Below are 21,005 nucleotides of genomic sequence, written 5' to 3'. Positions count from 1 at the left end.
TTATGTCTAAGTTATAAGCCTGCTATTTTCTAAACCCACAAAAAAAATGACAAGCAAGATATCGCTCTAGATGTCCTTCTTGTCTGGACATCTCAGCATCTAATAACATCCCTTGATCTGCAGCAAAATCAAGAAACGTGTGTGTATACATCCAAAGGCCTGAAAAATTCCCCAGGGGTTCTCCATAAAATCCTATGCACTCAGAGGGTTAACGTGCTATCTTAGAATACTGCAGATCCTAGTTTGACTGATGAACACATTCATTGCTTCTATGTTTAAAAAAGTTGCAAATTAGCCTTAACCCTTTGAGGACCCTATTAGCAGCAAGTTGCCATATTCGCAAACAACATGTGGTCATCTCATTCAGCAAAGAGAAATCGCTACAAAGATACCAGAAAACACACTTTCTGTTCTGCCATTCAAGCATTGAGTGCCAGATAGATCAGATGAAACTGTTTTACATAAATTTGGAAAAAGAATCTCAGAGTCTCAAAGGGTTAAGCTAGGACTTCGAGTAAAAGGGTCTTATTAAAAGGGCGAGTTTGGGGAGCGAACAGTCTCGGATGAGCTTGGGGAGTAGTCTTCCGATTCCGAGTTGAGTTCAGGTGGCGCTGGCTGGGCCTTGTACCGGCTTCTCACATCCTGGTTGCGTCTTCGTCGGAAAACCTGCCTCTCCTTATCAAGAGCGGTGGTCTAGCAGGGGCATAAAATGAGAAAGAGGACAATTAGGCTGAAGGAAATGGCGAAAGACTCACGCTCGGGAACCTTCTGAGGTCCGAGGAATAGACTGGCCAACTTCACTGTCCATGATGGCTCACTTGTGTTGACAACAGTCACCACGGTTGGGGGAGCTCTCTGCTCCCTCCCAGAGCAGCTCTTAAGAGCACCTAGTCATGACCTCAGGAGGCACAGGCAGGATGGATGATGTCCTGGGTTCAACCTCTCCCCAGCCCCCTCCCCGGCCTTCCCCAAGCTCCACATCTATTCCCCTTGGTTGCTCCCAGGCGAGCTAGAGAGCCCCTGGTAAATGGGAGCCCCGGGCCCGTGTGTGTGACACGTGAGGACGCCAGGCGTGCCTCATTCATCAACATTCAGCTCCAGGCGGCTGGATAATAAAGATGAAAGGTGATGAAGTTGTCAGGCATGGAAACAGAGCCACAAGCTCATCCTGTTATGTTAGCACCTCCTCATGCGAAATTATCTTATTATCTGTTGATGAGGGAGTGTGGCTGAATCTCTGGGAAGGACTGGTTTAGCTTTAATGAAACCAATGCCCTGAAACTGGAAACTGCCTTGAATGCAATTAAACCAAATGGAAACCCTCCCCTGGATTTAACTTTACAAAGTTCATTTTCACTGTCGTATGTGGTAATTTATGAAACAGAGATTCAATTTTGTAGGTATTCCAACTCCGGGATCTCTCCGCCTCATTTTCCTGATGAAACCTCAGATGATCTCAGGATGTGCTACCCAGCCGTGGCTCTGGAAGTTATTATGACATCAGAATTGGGAACGGCATGACTTCATTACAGATTTAATGGGTGTGGGGAGGAACGGGGTCATTATGGAGAAACCTTACACAGAGAGAAGAGTAGGTACAAAGCCTAAAGAAAAATATAGAACACATATAAAAGTTGAAGGCGTCCTTGTTTGAAAGTCCCTCTTTAAAAGGATGTAGCCTGGAGGTTATTCTGCTTTTAAGAGATTACTTTTCCTCTGTAGGGATATATACCACCATTTTTCCTCTTGAAAATTTACTGTTAGCTTCTTCAAAGAACAGAGATAAATTTATAGCCAGCCTGGTTCTGAGAACAAAGTGAAAACTAAGCCCCTCATACAATTGCAGTATAGCTTTAGAGCAATCTTAGATCTAAAATAGGGCAATCAAAGTTCCAAAATGAAGTAATAAAGAGAAAAAGACTGCCAGTGTAGAATCAGTACAGTAAATGGCTTTGTTAGGGTGAACTGCTCTGCTTTAAAAACCATCCACATACTGAAGAGCAGAGCTACAAATCAATGAGGAAGATAAACTTCAATAATTCACTTCTCGTTTCACTAGATTGTTAATACAATGATGCAATAACGGGTTTGTTGAAATGTCTACGTTGGATTCTTCTACTTGGCAGAATTTTTTAAGGACACACACACACACACACACACACACATATATGTAGTTCCTGGTCTTCTTACCCTCCGATTTTATGATATTTTCAGCATCATAAACCCAAATTCCTAACTTTATTTAAAACATTGTAAAGTTACGACACATGGTATTTTGCTTTCAAAGCAAACTGAAAATGTTGTTTGTGTAGAGTTGAATGTTTGTAAAAAAAACAGACGTCTATTTAGTCTGACTTACATAAAAACCATTCCGTAGTTAATCCAAGAGTAATATAAACTCTCCTCTTAGTCATAAAAAATATTTCTATTTCTACCTTCTTGAGAAAGAAAAAGTCATTGGCATAGGACGAAATACTGAGTAGTGGACTGAGGCTTTCTGGTGTGGGGAAGAAAAGCACACCAGGATTGTAGTCAGGAATTGTGACTCTGCTCTGTCCACCGCTGGCTATGGGAACTATTTACTCAGTTCTCGGTTAAATAAGGAACAGGAATAATCCCTTCCCGCTGTCCTAGAGTTGCTGTAGGTAAAAATGGACGTGCAAACGCTTTTTAAATGGCTGAGATGCTCAGAAATGGAAGGCGTTCGTTGTTGTTGTTGTTGTTTTTCCCTCTTCACAACTGGATGTAAGAGAGTTTTAAAGTTAAGTAACTGCAGGTCAGAGGAAAACGTGCAAAACAAAGCTCACATCAGAACTTAGAGCACCCTCCCTCCCTCCTTCCTCTTGTTGGCACCTTCTCCATATTTACTGTCTCCCCATAATCTACTCAATCCCTGCAAGTCCTGCTCTCGGCTGCAGCCCCTGAAATGGACCATTTCTCCATAAAGACTGTAGGACACTTTATGCGGGGGCTGGTGGCACTCAATGCTGAGCCCGTGCTTGGATGGTTCCAGTCCCCTGATTTTCACTTTCATTTCTCCAGATCCTTATAAGGGCAACAACATTCTCTCCCTTACTTGTCTCTCTGCCTGGACAACACTTGCCCTGACCCCTTTGACCGGTCAGTTCTCACCACTCCTGCCCCTTTCTCTAGTTAGCAGCTTTCTAAATGTTCGCCGCCTCAGTGGATGAACCTTGGGGCTCCAATGCTCCCCTGCTTTCAGTTGCGCTACTAACCAGTAACTTCAGAGCAGTTATTTTTGGAAATAGATCATGTCATGATCATATGTCATGGAATGAGGGTGTGAAGGTTGTTTCTGTTGGATTTATAGGCTCTTAGAATTGAAAGAGAATTTATAAAGCATTCTTTGTCCAATGCTCTGCCTTTGCAAGCAGGGAAACTGAGGCCCAGGCACGTGGAGAGACTTGCCTGAATTGCATTGCTAACTAGGAAGAGAATTCAGTTCTCCTCCTGCAGAGGGCCTGAGAGATTTTTTCCCATTCACTCTGAAGTCTATTGAAATAGAATAAAATGGAGTCACCACATGCCGGTAGCTCACTCCTTTGTTCCCAACCAGAGTGAGCTGGGGAGAAGACACTGACCATCAAACGCCCAAAGACCAGGGCTTTCCCATGCTGATGGCCCGAGAACCCCTCTCCTTCAGGGACAGCAAGCCAGCGTCCACTGGGTGTACAATCCCATTCTGGGTCTGTTAACTCCAAGGGAGCCCTGGGTCTGATGACAGAGAGGCAGTTTCCTACCCACCCATGTCCTCCTAATATTCGCAAAGGCTACACAACTAATGATTGGGGCTCCCAACCAACTTGCTCGCAAAGATGCTCCAGAGGGGGTCCCTGTCTATAGGCCTCTCTTCCCTGGGTTCCTGCTCACTCTGCTTCCAGCTCCATGACTGTGGTTCATTTTAAGAATGTCCTCCTTCTCTGTGTTCCATGAAACCTAGCATTGCTATCCCTGTGCACCCTGCCTACACCACAATTGCCCCCAATTCACTGTCTTCTCTGCCATGCTGTAGACTCTTTGAAGGGCAAGATCAAGTCTTGGGCACCCTCTCTGTGTTCTCCATAGTTCACAGCACACAATAGATACTCTGCAAACACGGCAGCTTTTTTTAAATATGGGGAAATACCACAGAGGTCACATTATTTCCCTCTTGAGCACCCAACCCCCAGTCCATCCTGCTGTGTACCTGACAGGTCAATTATCCCCAGGTCCAATTTATTTACAATTCCTCATAAAGCCCAATTCCTTGTCCTAACATTCACAATGTGCTTACAGGAAAAACTCCCAGGGTCTTGATCCTGTAATTACTCAAAATGACCTGCAGACTTATGCTCCATTAGCAGACACTTGATTTTCTTACATAGCATCCATTTATTCTGTTTACAGTTAACCATACCTCAGTTTCCTTTTGGACATGCCCCATTCCTACACTGTGTGGTTCCAGTGAAGATGACCATGGTCTCATCTTTGAGGGTGGGACAAGGATGGGATGGGTTTGTGACCCAGGAGCAAGCATAAGCTTACTGCATTCCCCAATACCCACGACTGGTTCAGGATGGGCATCCAACCCAGTTAATAGGACACAAGGAGATTTTCACTGGGACTTCACTTTTATAATGAATCCCCATTTTGGAAGGATGGTAGGCTTGGCGTTGCTTCCCACATCCTGGTACCATGTGAAGCTCCAGACTAAAACCAATATAGGGAGGCAGAGTGGAGAGATGGAAAGAAACCAGGCCATGACTGAGTGCTGAATCCATCCATCACTGAAGCCAGACCAAACCTTGGAACCTTCCAGATTAGATAATAAATTTCCTAACCACCTAAGCCAGTTTGGTTCGGCTGTCTGTCGCCTGCAATCAAAAAAGTCCTAACTGATGTGTCTCTGAGTACACTTCAATCCTTCTCACCCTACATCTTGGTTCAAGGTGCTCACCTATCTGAAATTACTTCTCCTCCTTCCCGTTCACTCAAATTTATCTATGTTCCAAGATTTGATCAAATTTCACCTCCCGCATCACATTTTCTCTTTCTAAATTTCTCAGGCAAGTATTGTCTTGACCAAATTTTTGGCACTTTGTGCACATTGCCTCCTAATTATATTTCTGTGCATATGTCCCAAATACCATGCAAGCTCCTCGATGGTAGAATCTGAAACTTCTTTGCATTTTCCAGAGAATGCCTAGCAGACTGTGGCACACATACTAGAGACATATTAAATATTTCTTTTTTTTAAATATTTCTTAATTAATACACGATTAAACTTTTTCAGATGTACTTTCTGAATAACAAAAAAACAGAAGCCAAAGCAACTGTATAATACAAAAAAAAAGTAAGAACTTAAAGGTATCACAAGTCAATATTTAAGGATATGATGTATGTGACCAAATGGTTACATCACATAAAGTTAATATTCTCTTACACTCATATATTTATCTATTCAACAACCATTTATTGTGAAATTCTCAGCACGGTAAGCTGTCATATATCATATTTTTAGAATTTTAATTGTGGCTATAAAATGAACTTGCCTCTAAAGTATGTACAGTTCCAATTTTACACTTGAATTCTGTAGAGCACATTTGTAGTTCAGGATAGATGAATTCAGCAAGGAAATAGAACAATGTGCTTTTCCATAACTTTAAAAAGGTATTGCTATAAAAATATATATAATCCCACTGATAATTTATGCCCCCTCCCCCGCAAAAAAAAAAAAAAGGCATTCCAAACACTATTTTTCCTCTGAAGTGCTGCATTACAAATTTAAATTCTGGGCCCTTTCAAACATTTCTGAAAGTCTGCTTTCCTCTTTTTCAATTACCAAAATTCCCAGTATCAAGAAAATAGGGTCTCTTCTTCCTACTGCCTATCTCTGTAAGGGAAGGTCGTCCTCAGGTACAGCCTTGATGTTCCATTAAGACTTAAGACTTCCTGGGGCGCCTGGGTGGCTCAGTCGTTAAGCGTCTGCCTTCGGCTCAGGTCATGATCCCAGGGTCCTGGGATCGAGCCCCACATCGGGCTCCCTGCTCTGTGGGAAGCCTGCTTCTCCCTCTCCCACTCCCCCTGCTTGTGTTCCCTCTCTCGCTGTGTCTCTCTCTGTCAAATAAATAAATAAAAAATCTTTAAAAAAAAAAAAAGACTTAAGACTTCCTAACAGATTTATTATTCTATTAGTTATTTTGCTCACGGTCAGTAGGTTTGTTAGAAATGACATGAATGGACTTGCAACAGAATCCCCAAGTGTTTTCCTCGGTAAGTTGTCACTTCGTTAAGAACTCGCAAAAGAATCTGAAGCCTGCATTATCACATTTTGGTGCTAATTACCACAGGTTAGAGGTGAGCAAGAAATCTCTTGAGATTCTGGAGTTGACCAGTAGTAACCGAATATGAAGCTCTAATCTATATGTACCCAGTAATGACGGCTATCCTGTGTACTGAGTTACAGCTAAGCAATAGTGCGCTGGGGGATCCTGGTAAACAGTACAAATAGTTGACCAAATAAAATGATAAGGAGAAACTAATATAAACCTGTCCTACACAGAAGAAACTGTATATCCCTACCTCAGACTGTAAGCCCTTGGGTCTCACAGTGTCCTGAGGAGCTTGCTAGATCCAGTGTGAAAACCGAGGAATGGGAAAATAATGCTGGTGACTTTGGCAACTCAGGTGGCTGCCCACACAGTAGTTAGAAATCTTAGAGAAATTACTATCCATCAGGTTTTGGTGCCTGCCGTGATAGCAGGAACGCATGAATGAAAGACAGCGCTTGCCTAATACTGAGGAAATACATTCCGACAATAGAGACATCTAATGAATTCGGTCAGTGGCCTCTTGTATTACAATGGAACGATGCTATCCTCCACGGAGCGCTCAGATATTTTAAATCTTCATCTCTGACATTACATTCGGAAATCAGCATAAATATGGAGGACATAGCCATCTAGCATATCTATGCGATGTTGAAGGCAAAACAAAGCATGCAGGAGGAAAGCCAGGAATGAATCAAGAATACGAACCAGAACATTAGCTTTGTTTCTGCCAGTCTGCATCGCCCACGTGGCTGCAATGTTTGTCTTGTCTGGTTGGCTTTAGCTTAATCCCCTTGGAAGCAGCAGTAGGGGTAGGTCAGGAGAATTAGCTTTTTGTCCTAGCTCAGCTGATTATGTGTCCTTGGACATGTTTCTTAAGCACAGTGAGCCCCAGTTCCCCAGTCCATAGACTAAAGGGGAGGTACAGTGCATGATCCCTAGGGAAACTTTCACCTACGAAATACTATGAATATGCTTAATATCACCATCAATCTACACTAATGGGTTACGTTTTTCTCTTAGCAAACAATAGGCCTTGCAGTCTCTGGATCAAAACTGATTCTGTTCTGCAATATACGTGCAGGACTTGCAAGGGATGCACCTCATTTAAGTTGTGAGGCAATGTTTTCTGTCGTGGCAGTAATTATTGCATTTAAGTAACTGCATTTTTCAGAGGCAAACGTTGCCTGATTTTCCGTTTTTGCTGCTCTTAATTTATTGCTAGCCATCACAAGTCGTCTTCATTTCATTAATAAAAGAACATTATTGTGCATTTTGCCTTTTAGCCCATCCATTATTCATACCACCAAGGAGACTGAACTGAGGATGCAGCTGTTGGGGCATTAATCTCAGGAACCCTTCCCCTTGCTCACCCTCACTCTGTAGGGACTGAGTTACGATTTCCTTGCCACTCTGGAAATGTTTTGCCTGCTAGTAAAATTAAACTGGCAAATCGATTGAGAGATCCACCCTCCTCATTTTATTTGGCTTACTGTTATGCTTGCTACGATTCTGTTTTGTTTTGCTTTAATATCCTTTTGGGGTCGCGCCAGGAACTGCACCGTATCTGGATATATGACATGGTATTTCCCTGAAGTGAAGACTGTTAAAATGGCAAAAGGATGTCTTGTGGAATGAAACCTAGTAGCCTTCTAAGCTACTTTCTAGGTGTGACTCTCTTAAATGTTATTCCTTACTTCCCGGGGGCAGAGCCACCCCCATGCTTCTCCACCATCTTAAACATAGGCTCCTCCTGGCGCTCTGTTCTTAATGGAATCCCAAATTGTCCTTGTTCTCTACAATGGGTTTCCCATGGCCTCCCACCAGAGGTTTAAAATTATAGCCACTTGCTGAGCTCAGGCTTCTAGAGGACAAAATTCATGTGCTTCCTCTGCCCCACAGACCCTGATTTTCTCATAATAGAAGCTAAACTGAGCTGCCATCTTGGTTTTCCTTCATCATTCTAGTAAACTAAAGCATAACCACAGCCATAGTTAATCTGATGAAAATCTATAAAAATTTAGAATTTACTAAGCAGATAAGTCATGGGTAATTCCTTTTTTACAAAAACAACTTTTTAGCTTTACTGAAAGACTTACTCTCAGGTTGCTATAAATGGAATGTTATCCTAGAGCATCTCATATGTAATTTGATTGTCCAAACTTGAATTTACTCCAAATCCTTCAAAAACATGTTTATCCTCAAAATTAAGGTTTCTCTATATTAATGGTCCCTTGATTATACAGTTCAATCATTTATTCATTAATTTAACAAATATTTATTGAGGGCCTCCTATGTGCCAGGCATTCCAGTAAATGGTAGAGATACAGATTTTAACAAGCCCACCAGAAGGTGCGTTTAATTTAGAAACATTTTCCCCCTAGAATAGGAGTCAAAAAATTTTTTCTGGGAAGGCCAAATAGTTAATATTCTAGCCTTTGCAGGCCAAACAATTCTTTGACCCAACTACTCAACTCTCTGACAAAAACAGCCATAGGCAATTTATAAATGAATGAGTGTGGCTGCTTCCCGATAAAACTTCCTTCACGAAAACAGGCAGCGGGCGCCACTTGGCCCATTGACTGTAGTTTGCCAATCTCTGCCCTAGAGGGTAACATTTAAAACTTACACTTCCCTAGGATTCTTGGCAACAGACTACCTTAAGTAAAATTTAATGCCACAAATGCTCATGAATCCTGTAAGTTACTTAGCAGTTTCTCCCAATCAGAGCATCAAAAAAGTTCAAGTTTAATCACAAATGCTTCGATCTGCAGCGAGGAGACCCGTTTTCTCAGGAAAATCTGGCTCCTGTGCGGAATGGATGGCTTTCTCGGGGAAGTGAGGGAGACCCTGTGAGGGAAGCCGTCTTTTCTGAGCTCCTCCTTTGGGCTGTGGGGTTGGTGAAGGCACTTTGGCGTAGGCAGCTCTAACCCTCACCACAGCTTTGGGAGGTCGGTCATACTCTTCTCATGCGTATAGATGGGGAAATGGAGAATCAGAGAAAACCATGTAACTTGCCTGAGGTCACACGGCGGGAAGCACCACGGGCTAGATCCCCAACCCGGGCTTCCTGACAGCAAAGTGGCCAACTCTCCTCGCGCCATGCTGCCAATCTTGGCCCAAGTTCATTTCATCTCACTTTTCAAGAGTTTTTGGTTTCTGAAAGTGTCATGTGGCTGACATGAATCCGAGAATCGTCTGACTTCAGCAGATGGACATTTGCACTCTTTCTGAATAAATAACAGTGTGTCTATACTCATGATTAAGTTCTTCATGATTCTCCTTTCCTACATGTTTACACCTAATAAAACCTATAGCATATCAATGACCATCACTGGGGAATGTTTGGAGTCAAAGTATGGCAGGAATAAATATGTAGATGAGTGGAGATTTTTTTTTTTTTAAATCAAAAAGAAAAAAAAGAGAGTCCTAAGCAAGGTCAAAAATAAATAGGATAGGATACCACCAAACTTTCGATTGATACCGAATCATTGAGGATGTCAGGAGTAGTATAAAATCTCGCTTCAGTTTACAGCCAATTAGTAAGTCTTGGAATGCCATGGCCACTTCTCATTTCAGTAACAAGAAAGTTATATTTTTAAAAAGACAGAGAGATATGGTTGGCATCCTCTCTTAAGAGGCCTCTGAAAAGAAAAAATCTCCAACAGTGAGCAACCTGTTTGACTTGGGGAAAGAACACAGATGTCTCGCTCTCTCTGTGCTCCTCTCAATACCGTTTGTGGAAGGACAGTGCGAGGCATCACCCATCTTTTGAGCCTCTTGGCGGCTTCACTTTTTAACATCAAGGCTGCAAACGCAGACATCCTACTTGCCTGATCCTTTTCTCTGTAACCACAGTTTGGGTGGGTTTTGAAGTTTAAATCTCTGTCTCCTCTACATGTTAAACTCTCTGTTACAGCGGGAGTCTCGGGGCTAGCGTGGAGTAGGGTGGTTAATCCTTGCTGGAACAGAGGCATCTGCTCGTCCCTCTGGCAGTGCTCTCTCATCGGGGAGCGCTTTCTCAAGGGCCAAGGAAGGCCAAGGCGACGTGCAGTGAAACAGCCCACAAGGCATGCAACTTGCCGTGGGCGTTTGGCTGGGGCTGAGGCTGGCCTAGGAGCCCTCCTGACACCACGCTGGGGTTCCCCCTGGCTTTCGTGGGAACTCGTCTTTCAGACCCACACCAAGCAAGATGCATTTAACTGACCCCATTCCTTTTAACAGCCGAGCATGACAGCATTTAATAGCCTTGCAAAGACTGCGTGGGGCTGCCACCGCTCTGCCTCATTACTCACTGTTTCAGGACGGTGCTTGAATCCAATATGCACATTTGAGTCACGTCATGCCTGGGAACTCAACCACCCTTTTGTCCTAGCTCACCTCCGCGTTTTATCGTATTTAGCATTTTTAGCTTCTGTCTTGTTTTGATGTTTGTTTTATTTAATTGGGTTACCCCGTTCTGGCCGTTGCAAAAGATGCAGGGTTCTTCTCCATGTGCTGTTGGCCACAGCACCTGCCAGTGACAGCTTCACTTGAGAGAGGCACACAATATGTGTGACCACATCCCCTTTGGATCAGGACGCATCTTCAGGACCAGGTGGGGGGTGGGGAATGTAATGAGATGTAAATGTTTTCCAGTGGCTTGCAGTAAGGCCATGAGGGAGCCGAATGGCCCAGGCGGCTCACTCCTGGGGGAGGGTCCCCTCCGGACTCAAGGTGACAGGAGCAAGGTCTCCTGGAAAAACGGGCCAAGCATGATGCTGCTCCCTTGGCTACAGCTTGGAAGCAGCTCTCTGTTAAGAGGCAAGAGAACGAAGGAGAAAGAGGAAGATGGACCCCCGCCACTTCTCCACCATCACCAAAAAGCCTGTTAAGAGGGACATGACAATTCTGGGCACCCCGAAGAGATGCTTTTTCTAGCCTATGCCCTGATGTGAGCTGCTTTACAAAAAGCAACCGGCGACTCCCAAGTGTTCTGCTCAGAGTAGCAAAAACAGCCATGAGCACTTGTAAACACAACAATCGGGAGCGGGGATGTTTGCCTGTAATGATTGTTTATGTTGGAAGTTGGCTGCCACCGTGGTTAGACACATGCTCCCACTTCCGTGGAGATAAAAGGCAAGCATTTGCAATCAGTGAGGAGAGTGTGTTCGTTCTGAGGCTAAATGGCATTATAAAACTTCCTAATTAAGCATATATGCCTATGAGTTTTTAGCATCGTTTCTCCAATTTAACTTTACATACTGAGTTTGCTGTTTACTACAGCATTAACTATAAACATTGTTGTTACTGCCCCCAGCTGGAAAACAGAGCAGTTTATGTGTGGAAGAAAAAAGAGATTATCTCCCATCTGCTCCTGCCCATTATTCAGGGATGTGTCATTTTGTCTGCTGATGGGAACCATCACTAGGATTTTAGTCAAATAGCCTTTTTTTACTTGGCTATGTTTATTAATTATTGTGTTTACTTGGCATTTTGCTCCCACCCTTACTCCCACAAATTTAGCAACGTCATTTTCTAGAGTTTTCTTTTTGAAATTATATATTTGTATGTGCCGTTTTTGTTATACAAACATGCACAACTGTAATTAGACATATTTGATGCATACTTTTAATTGTAGATCAACTTTACTCATATATATTTTTCTACTATGCCTGAGGTTAGGAGGCATACAATTTAAAAAAAAAAAAGGGCGGAGCATGGTGTGATTTGATTTATATAAAGTACAGAACCAGGCAAAGCTAATTAATGTGGATAGAGTCCCGGTCAGTGTTTACCCTTGGGGCTACGTGACCCTCCTGGAAGGGCCCTGAGGTGGGGGGTGGAGGGAGGGGGTCTCTGGAGGTGCTAGAAATGCTCTGTGCCCAATCTGGGTCCCGCTTACAGGGGTGTGTTGCGTTTGTGAGAATTCACTGGAACGTGCATTCGTGATACCTATACTCTTCTGAATGCAGATTATCTTTCAGTAAAAAGTAAAAGACGAATGGACCATATTCTACATTAAAACGTCAAAAAGAAGAGTCTGCATAAAGGCAAATCATGATTAATCCCCCCAAAAGGTTAAAAATAAAACAAAGTTCTTGCTATACCTATAAAGTTATTTTACTTAAGTAAATGAGAAGGTTGTGTTGCATCTCCTGCATGCTTCTCAGTCTAGAAGACAGAAACAGGCTTCTGTGTAAAACTGATCGTAAAACATTTCATTTAAGTTTAGGTGTTTCCTTGCTTTAAACAGACTTGGAAATTATCATGATTTTAGTATATTGGATAGTTTGTCAAAGTGTGCCCTTTACTGCTTCCTTAAGTCCTTTGTTTTGAGTGTAGAAATAAAAATTAGGAATAATTTATTGGGGGTTAAAATTATGTATTGTATGTGTGTGTATGTGTATACACATACACACATATATATAAACACACATACATACATATTTCTCTTTTTGTAAAATTTAGTAGTCTAATCCATGAAAAAAACATCAGGTAGCCACTACATTACTACAGATGGGCTCCATCGTTTGGGGGAAACAAATACTGAACTTTCCTTAGCAAACACAAAGATGTGGAGCTTTACCGGGAGATCATTTCAGAAACATTAAGATGGAGGAGAAAAGTTCCCTGGGACTTCTCAGAGTAAATTTTCCAAATCATCAAAAACCATCCTGCCTGTGGATAACTTAAAGAGACACAAACAATACCCCTTGAAGGAAATGCCAGGGCAGTTGACTAGAATAGAAAATGATTGGATAGAATTCTTAACCCAGTTAAAAAAAAAAAATCGATACCTCCCATATACAGCCCCGTTTGCTTCTGCAGATAAGCCAGCTAAGTAATCTGACAGTTACAAAATATTGAAAAATAGATTCATGCAATAGCTAGTACATAAAGGGATTTCCAGGGGGAGAGAGGTAACAATAAAACGAAAACAAAACAAAACAGAAAGGTGGAGAATTTGAAAACACAAGCTTACCAACACACACAATGCATTCTATAGCTCATTGTACTTGGAGGAGCTTCTACTGCTAACGTGTAAATGCATTGTTTCATCCATCTAGTAAGGTCAAGGTTGGGCTTGATGACTTTAAAATGACAGTATATACTTCTATAGAACGTACACTAAGGCACTATTGTTCTTCCATTTGTTACGGGACAGAAGAGCACCAGAAATCATTGTTTTAATTAGCAACATCAGGAAAAGGCTTTGGCATTAACGCTAAATATACTGTCCTTTTAACTGTAAGGAAAATTGATACTGAGCATGTGCAATGGAAAGAAAGCTGGCAAATGTCAGTGTGAATAATGGGTGAAAAAAAAGGAATGAGGGGGTGTGGCATCTCAATCAAGATTAAAATGAAACTGATAAAGCAGCATATGGACTGGATAACAAATCAAAAGCATGTTTATCCACTGAAGGAACTGGTTAATGGAGACTGCCAGCACGTTGCCATGGAAACACTGACTGTTGAGCTGCACCATCTCATACCTTATCCAATACATTCCTGGTTGTTGGTAGTAGTCCAAAGACCCTGATCTCTTGATGGTAAACCCGTGGTCCAGCTGAGCAGAGAGAAATGGGGGCAACTCAGTGGATCGACATTGTGCTAGAGAATTACGACTCCAGACCAAGCTGTTCTTCATTGACTATATATTGAGATATAGTTACCATGCCTCTTTTGCAGGGTGTCTAGCTAATATCCTAAATCTGCACATTGAAAATAAAAAGGCAAGAAAAGACACTAATCCCTCATGAATATCTCGGAGGCCAATTTGTTAGAATAGATCTAATTTGTCAGACAAGGTTTTGAATGCACATTTAATAATGTCCTCTCAATTTCAAAAGATATAAACACCTCTTCATATGCCATAGAATGGAAAATGCGTTACAATTAAATAAAGTACTGAAATCCGTTTTAGTCACCTAAGAGAAAGCAGATTGGACTCCCTCCTCCCCATCTTACTCCATCAGGCTTAAATTTGAGAGCTTCATGCATATGAAATAAAAGATGAAAGGAACCCTCACAAGTCACAACAGTTTGGATTTCTTTCTTTAAGAGTTAATCTTCAAAAGCAGAACTACTCTTAGAGGTGAATCTTAATTACATTTCAGAACTAAAAAGATATAATATAAAACAGTAAGTTTTCTCTCTGAAAATATAGAAAAGGAAAAAGAATTTTCACTGTATGTTAAAAATGCGTATGTACAGTTAAGTGCTTATGATCAACAAAAGGTACAATAAATAGAAGACAGAGTAAGTTCTCAAAGTTGTTCATCCTGGAATAAGATGTCAGCCTTTGGCTACCTAGGAATGAAAGATTCAGTCCCCCAATTGGAAAACAGTAATCATGCTGTATGCCCACACCCCCATGCCGTCCCCTGAGAGGATGCAACTTGCACGCTTTTCTTTAGAGAGACGCTCATGAGTGCTTTCAAGTGTGGTACCAGAGCCGTGCTCACAGTTTCTACTTCTGAATTCACAAAGGCATTGCAACAACGTGGGGGGGGACCGGGGGTTCAAACAAAAAAGGGGGGGGGGGGGGGGGGGGGGGGATAAACTAGGGGGGATAAACTAGGCTATCCCAGTGTTCACAGAACAGCAATGTGAGATTTTAATCCTAAAAAAAAAAAAAAGTGCATTTCGTTTCATTTAGGAAAAAAAAAATCCAAGTCCCATTGCGGTTAAACGGGAGTCATATGAAGTCTCGCGTTTTTGTTTCAGTTCGCAGTTGGCTACTTAGTAACTAGTCCTCTGTTGCCATCTACAGGCAAAGTGTCCCATAACAGGACACACAGGAACGCGCTAGTGGGACTCCGTGTACAACTCAGCTTCCCAGAATCACAATTATTTGCACACTGATTAGTATGGATTCGTTCAATTAGACGGAAATGCTCCATTTGCATGAGCAAAATGCAAAAGAAGAACTTTAAAGCATTAGGAAAATTATCGGTTAAAATAATAAACAGAATTAAATGAGGAAAAATAAATTGGAACTGACATCTTAGTCATCGGTTCTTCATCAAGCTGAGCAAATCTAATAATGCCTCCCTCCCTCCCTCAGCTCCCAAGAAGTCCACCGTTAAAATGTCATCTCTAATTCCATTTTATGTCTATAAATTGCATTTTAATAACCTTTTGTTTCCCTTTCTCGGTTCTGCTGTGTGTGTGTGTGTGTGTGTGTGTGTGTGTGTGTGTGTGTTAATCCCCCAACTACTGGGAAAGGTAGTAAAGGGACAAAGGAGTCTTTCTGAGAGGCAGCAGTTACAAGGACAGCAATGGGTTTCCACCTAATCACGTTGCCTGACCTCAATGTCAGAACACCCTTTCTCCTTTTAGAAGGGCCAGATGATCCCGGCAAGCCTCCAGCTGGTAATTACTCTCCTGGCCAACTTGAGGACCTCTTGCAACCTTAATATAAAGTTATCATTTGTCCTTTCTTTGGTCTTAATGATGGAGGGGGTGGAAAGCAGAGAAGAAAAAAATGACAACAGGAACAAAAAAACACTGAGGTTCAGAACCATGAGCGCATGCTAAACTACGCTCACATCATAAATTACATCTGTGACTAGATCCTGTTTGTTATGACAGTATGCTTTTTTTCCTTTGTCACTCTAGGAAAAAAAAAAAGTGCCCCGAATTCCTTTATAAGCATTGCCCATCTCCACTGGGTAGTTAGATTTCTATCTAAGGAAGGAGAAGTGACAGTTAAAGACTAATGATTTAATTGTTGATTTCCTGAAAATACAAGCTGATGGACACTACATTCTATAGTAGAATTTTTCATTTTAAAGGGTGTATGTAATTTCCAAACCATCAGTCCCATAGAGGCAGTTTAAAATAAAATACATTATTTTATAGCCTCTGGGGAGAGCATACATGCCCGTGGGAAAAAAACTGTCTGAATGAAATTTGTGCTGCAGTTTTTTTCTGTATCTATCAATAGAAGCCATTATAAAATTATATTAATTATAGGAATTTTCACGTAGATGAATTAATAATTATACTGCATTATTAAATTGCCAAATGGTGTTGACAGAATGCACCATTTATGAACACTATTCCTCCTACCTACCGCTTATATTCTGCCTCACAGCAGAATATCATTCTTTTGCAGATAAACCTTAATTTAGTTTGAATTGGAATACAGTTGACTCTTGAACAATGAGAGGGTTAGGGATGCTGACCCCCAGCAGAGTCGGAAATCCATGTATAAATTTTGACCCCCCCCCGCAAAATACTTAACTACTAAGAGCCTACTGCTAACCAGAGGAAGCTTTACTGATAACATAAACAGTCGATTAACACATATTTTGGATATGTATTACATACTGTATAAATTAAGTAAGCTGGAGAAAAGAACATGTCATTAAGAAAATCATAAGAGAAAATACACTTACAGTCTTGTATTTATTTAAAAACAATCCACGTCTAAGTGGACCCATGCAGTTCAAACCCGTGTTGTTCAAGGGTCAACTGTATTATTTAATGCCAGGGCTCCTTTCTCTTGTGATGGTCCCCTGAGACTTAGTCTTTGCCCTGTAAGAATCGGAAAACTGCTGTGGAGCGTAAATTGACTTATCCAATGCTATTCTGAAAGTTATTCACGAAGGCAGCTAAACTGGCCAACTTCTGATCCCCAGCCCCTCCCTGCCACTGGTGACCGCTCCCAGGTTCTAATGGAGGGTGTGGACATTTATGAGAGAAAAGCATTCTGGAGAGGATGCATGGCAGGCCAGATTCTCCTGAAACAACCCCTGAAATTTACAGTTGTGCTCTCTTTCATGCTTGAAATACTAGTGATACTAATTAACATGTGAATTGTGCTTTAGAGTGGACAAGGCACTTTTCCAGATATTTCTCCAAATAGTTAATTATTTTGAGTCTGAGTTAAGTTGATAATGTTTTTTATGTTTGTAGTGAATAAAGAAGATTCAATAAGCACACAATGCGTAACTCAGCCCTACACCGTCCGTTTTGCAATTTATAAGTATATTGCTAGTTCGTACAGTTTCCATGGAAACATGTTAGTGATGAACCGAGAAACAGATACGAAATTGTATTTAAAATGGTCCAATCATGATCCATAGACCTTGATCTTCAAATACTAGTTAAGTTTTTTGAGATTTACTTAGATAAAGTTTTAATAAACTCAGATGGATTAGGTTTCGGAATTTATCCCCGTTTTGATTAAAGTAGGATTTCTCCTCAAATCTGTGTTGTCTATCCACTGGAAAATTGCCCTGAAGTTCCTGCCCTTGGTCATTATAAGACTCCCAGAATACTGTGAACAAACCATTATTGAGCAACCAAGGCAAACTTAACCAAAGACTAATTAAAATAAAAGACCAAGAAAAACGAAAACAAAAACAAAATGACAAAGGTGGGAAAGCACCCTTTCTAGCAGCTTTGTAAGCCCTCAGTGGGAGCAGAAAAGCAGTCCTTTTCATGGACAAGCGTGCTGGCAGTCCATTCCAAAAGAAAATTGTGGAATCGAACATTTTGGAATAGACTTGTATCTTGAATGAATGATGAAAACAGAGTATAGAAGGTCTGGTTTAGTTTAGAATCACCATGAGATTGTTACGTCCCCAAATTACTGACTGAATACTAGCTGATCACAAGGAACACTGACATCTATAAAGACATGAAGGACAATGCACTTCTACGTTGAATTTCCTTAGAACAAACTAGAGAGAGAGGGCAAGAAGGACAACTTGCAATTTTAAACCCTCAGCAGCACTGAGGAGCATCTGAAAGAGTCTCGACTTAACACTGTGAGTGGGCTCATGAGCCAGTTACTCACTTGTAACTCACTGTGGAAAGGGTTCAGTCAAAAAATATGAAATGCAAACAGTACAAGAAAGTGTACGCATACATTTGTGCCACCTGCAAATTCTGGAAGCTCCTACCAAATAGTTAGTAACCCAGATCTGGGATGGATTGTATCGAATATGTCAATTATTTATCTTTAGTTTATCTGGAGTTCTAACACACCCGAAAAAGACAAAGAGAAAGGGAATAGAACACCCAAAGTAGTGGTAAAACATTCAGTATTGCTCATGAGCATAAGATACTGTTGCGTAGTACATATACTTTTTAAAATTCGACATTGCAGTGTCTAAGTGCTTTGTTGAGAAAAGAAAAACAGCTCAAGTGATTCCACATGGAATATGCTGTTAAAATTTACATACTCTGAAAAAAGAGGAAATTATTAAAAACTCAAGTAATCTGGGACTTGAATATATTTACTCTAGAATATGACACCAGGAAGTATGAGGTTTCATTATTTCTCTGCCCAATTTAATCTTTGCCTAGAGCTGCTATCAAATTGCATATAGTGTATGTCTGCATGTATAGAACAGAAAAAAAAAAATCCTTGTGAAGCCACATCAATAAAATGGTAAATGGTAAAAGACTTTCAAGTTTAAAAACAGGGATTTCTAAGGAGCAAGACACCATTATTTCTTTGGGTGTTCACAGCAACTCAGTTTCACTGAAAATCTTACTGTGCAAGCCTCCTGCTATGTTTTGGCTTTCATTTGGGTCTCGTACAAAGATCTATAGTGTTCCGATCTCTCTCTGCAGTGTTGTCTCTCTCGGCTTCCCTCTCCCTCCAGGTCCTGGCAAAAGGACACTGGGAACTCTTTTTCTCAGAGCCCCAAAGTTTGCGTTGGCACAGAGTCCACTGTGGGGGAGGTTTTCTGCTTTAAAAAATAAATCATGAAATTAATATATCCTGCAAGACACCCTGGAGGTGTTGGATAATGATGTGACTCCTAGGGAAATGTTCAGCAAAAACACATCATATATACAAGCCCCAAACCTCCCTCGGTGCATTAAGTGGTCGAGTTGTCTAAATAAATGACCCATTCTGCTGTCTCTGGGTGGGATCTTCTGAGTAACGCCTGTCTCTTAGGTGGATTGCTTTTTAAAAAGTTAAGGTGGATATTTCAGATGCTTACTGCTATGACAGAAACTCCAGCGGCCGTGCTATTCGGCTTGGGGCCTGTGTTGAAATGCTTCTTTATCTTTCCAGCTACTGACAGCTGATGTTCATTTTCTGGGAGTCCGTCATCCTGGGGGGGAAAAAAAAAGAAAGAAGTGAAAAAAGGAGAAAAAGAAAAAAAAAAAATGAGCTAAATGGAAAATGAGGCCGAGATCTTCTAGTAACAAGCTGGGATCTTAGAATTCCTAAGATTTCAGAAATAAAGTAACCAATGTCTGTTGTTGGAAGTAGCGCTCTGAGGTCTTGTTCATTTCCACACCTGCCTTAAAATTAATTTGCTGCGTCATCTGACCCGCAGAGTTCTGTCCCTAAATAAAAGTTGTTACTTCTGTTCTTGGTTTCTAATAAAACTGATTTCAGCCAGGGCTCTGGGGACATACGCCAAAGGGCAAGTTAAATCTGAACCCCACAAAAAATCAATGTAAACATCTTTTTTTCCTGAACCAAGAGTTTTATCCTCTTAGCCCATCATTCAGACCCCAACACGAGGCAATTGACAGTCCTGGGCTCATGCAAGGGCCCGTAAATAAACTCAGGCTGGTTCCACAGCTCCGACCATTCTATAATCCCAGACAACCTCCCAGGCAAAAAGTTCTTCCTTAGGTTTTCAATCCTCCTCACTGCCTTCAAATCATCTGCTATTTTGACGTACTTCACATTGAGGCTCCTTTTAACGAAGGCTTCTGCTCTCCACCGGAGCTGTCTATGATGGAGGCTAGACAGATTGCTCCCCTTTGCTAAAGACTGTTAGGATAACACTAACCAGAGCCGTAAGTATGTGCCGCCACTTACTAGCTCATGTTGAAAAGGCTGCCCAGTCCTTGAAGACAGAGACTGTGTTCTGTTCGCTACAGAGTCCTCGGGTCTTAGCATAGTGCTTTGGCACACAGTAGATGCTTAAGACATATTTGCGGAATAAATGAATGAAGGGATAATAAAGTGTTTGTTACTATCTGTTAAAACCAAAATTCCTGGCAAGACTTCAATGCCATTCATCATTTTCCTTCTCTCCTTCCTTTCCATCATTTTGCATGTTATTTCTTGGCTCCACCCAGGAAAATAAATGGCTGCTTCCCTAGCATAACATGCTCGCTCTTCTACATAACCTAGTCTTCCCTTCCCTCAGTGTTTGGCTATTCATGCATTCAGGCGCTATTCACTGCATGTCTACAGTGGACCAGGCACTGCAGGAAGTAGTGGGGAAAGCTGGTGAGCAAAAAGAGGCGTGGGCTTTGCTCTTATGGACCCTGTGGCCTCTCTTTTTCTTCAAAACATGGGTCCAAATCACCTGTTCCAAAACATACTTCCCCTACGAAGCATAATTCATTAGAATGGTTCTTCTGTAAACTCCTAATGGTTTTACATTATATATCTTTGCACTCTTTACATTCTTTTTGATCTTAGGTGATTTCGTACATATATAACTTATATATGTACATATATAACGTATATAACATATATATGTACATATATAACTTATATATAGGGAGAGTTATATATAACTCTATATAACTCTATATATAACTCTCTATATAACTCTATATATAACTCTATATAACTATATAACTCTCTCTATGAGTAATATATAACTCTCAACTCTCTTTATACATTTACATATATGTTATATATGTACGAAATCACCTAAGACCAAAAAGAATGTAAAGAGTGCAAATATATATA

The 21,005-nt window shown here is 41.2% G+C and overlaps 1 protein-coding gene across 3 annotated transcripts in view; it reads right to left on the bottom strand.

Moving 5' to 3' along the window:
- Positions 1-528: 528 nt before the first annotated feature.
- DCLK1 (doublecortin like kinase 1) overlaps positions 529-21,005 on the bottom strand; it is a 338,663-nt gene continuing 318,186 nt past the window's right edge. For 2 of the 3 annotated variants that reach the window (XM_021678287.1, XM_021678288.1), the window contains 2 exons: positions 19,282-19,395; positions 529-693 (listed from right to left, as the gene is read on the bottom strand). In XM_021678287.1, coding sequence (XP_021533962.1) covers positions 529-693; positions 19,282-19,395 — 279 coding nt within the window. Of the gene's footprint in view, positions 694-13,806; positions 13,881-19,281; positions 19,396-21,005 lie in introns of all 3 variants that reach the window. The other variant, XM_021678289.1, reaches the window with a different exon arrangement.

The sequence above is a fragment of the Neomonachus schauinslandi genome, chromosome 3, assembly GCF_002201575.2.
Source record: "Neomonachus schauinslandi chromosome 3, ASM220157v2, whole genome shotgun sequence".
NCBI lineage: Eukaryota > Metazoa > Chordata > Mammalia > Carnivora > Phocidae > Neomonachus > Neomonachus schauinslandi.
This window is presented reverse-complemented; position numbering and strand designations above follow the sequence as displayed.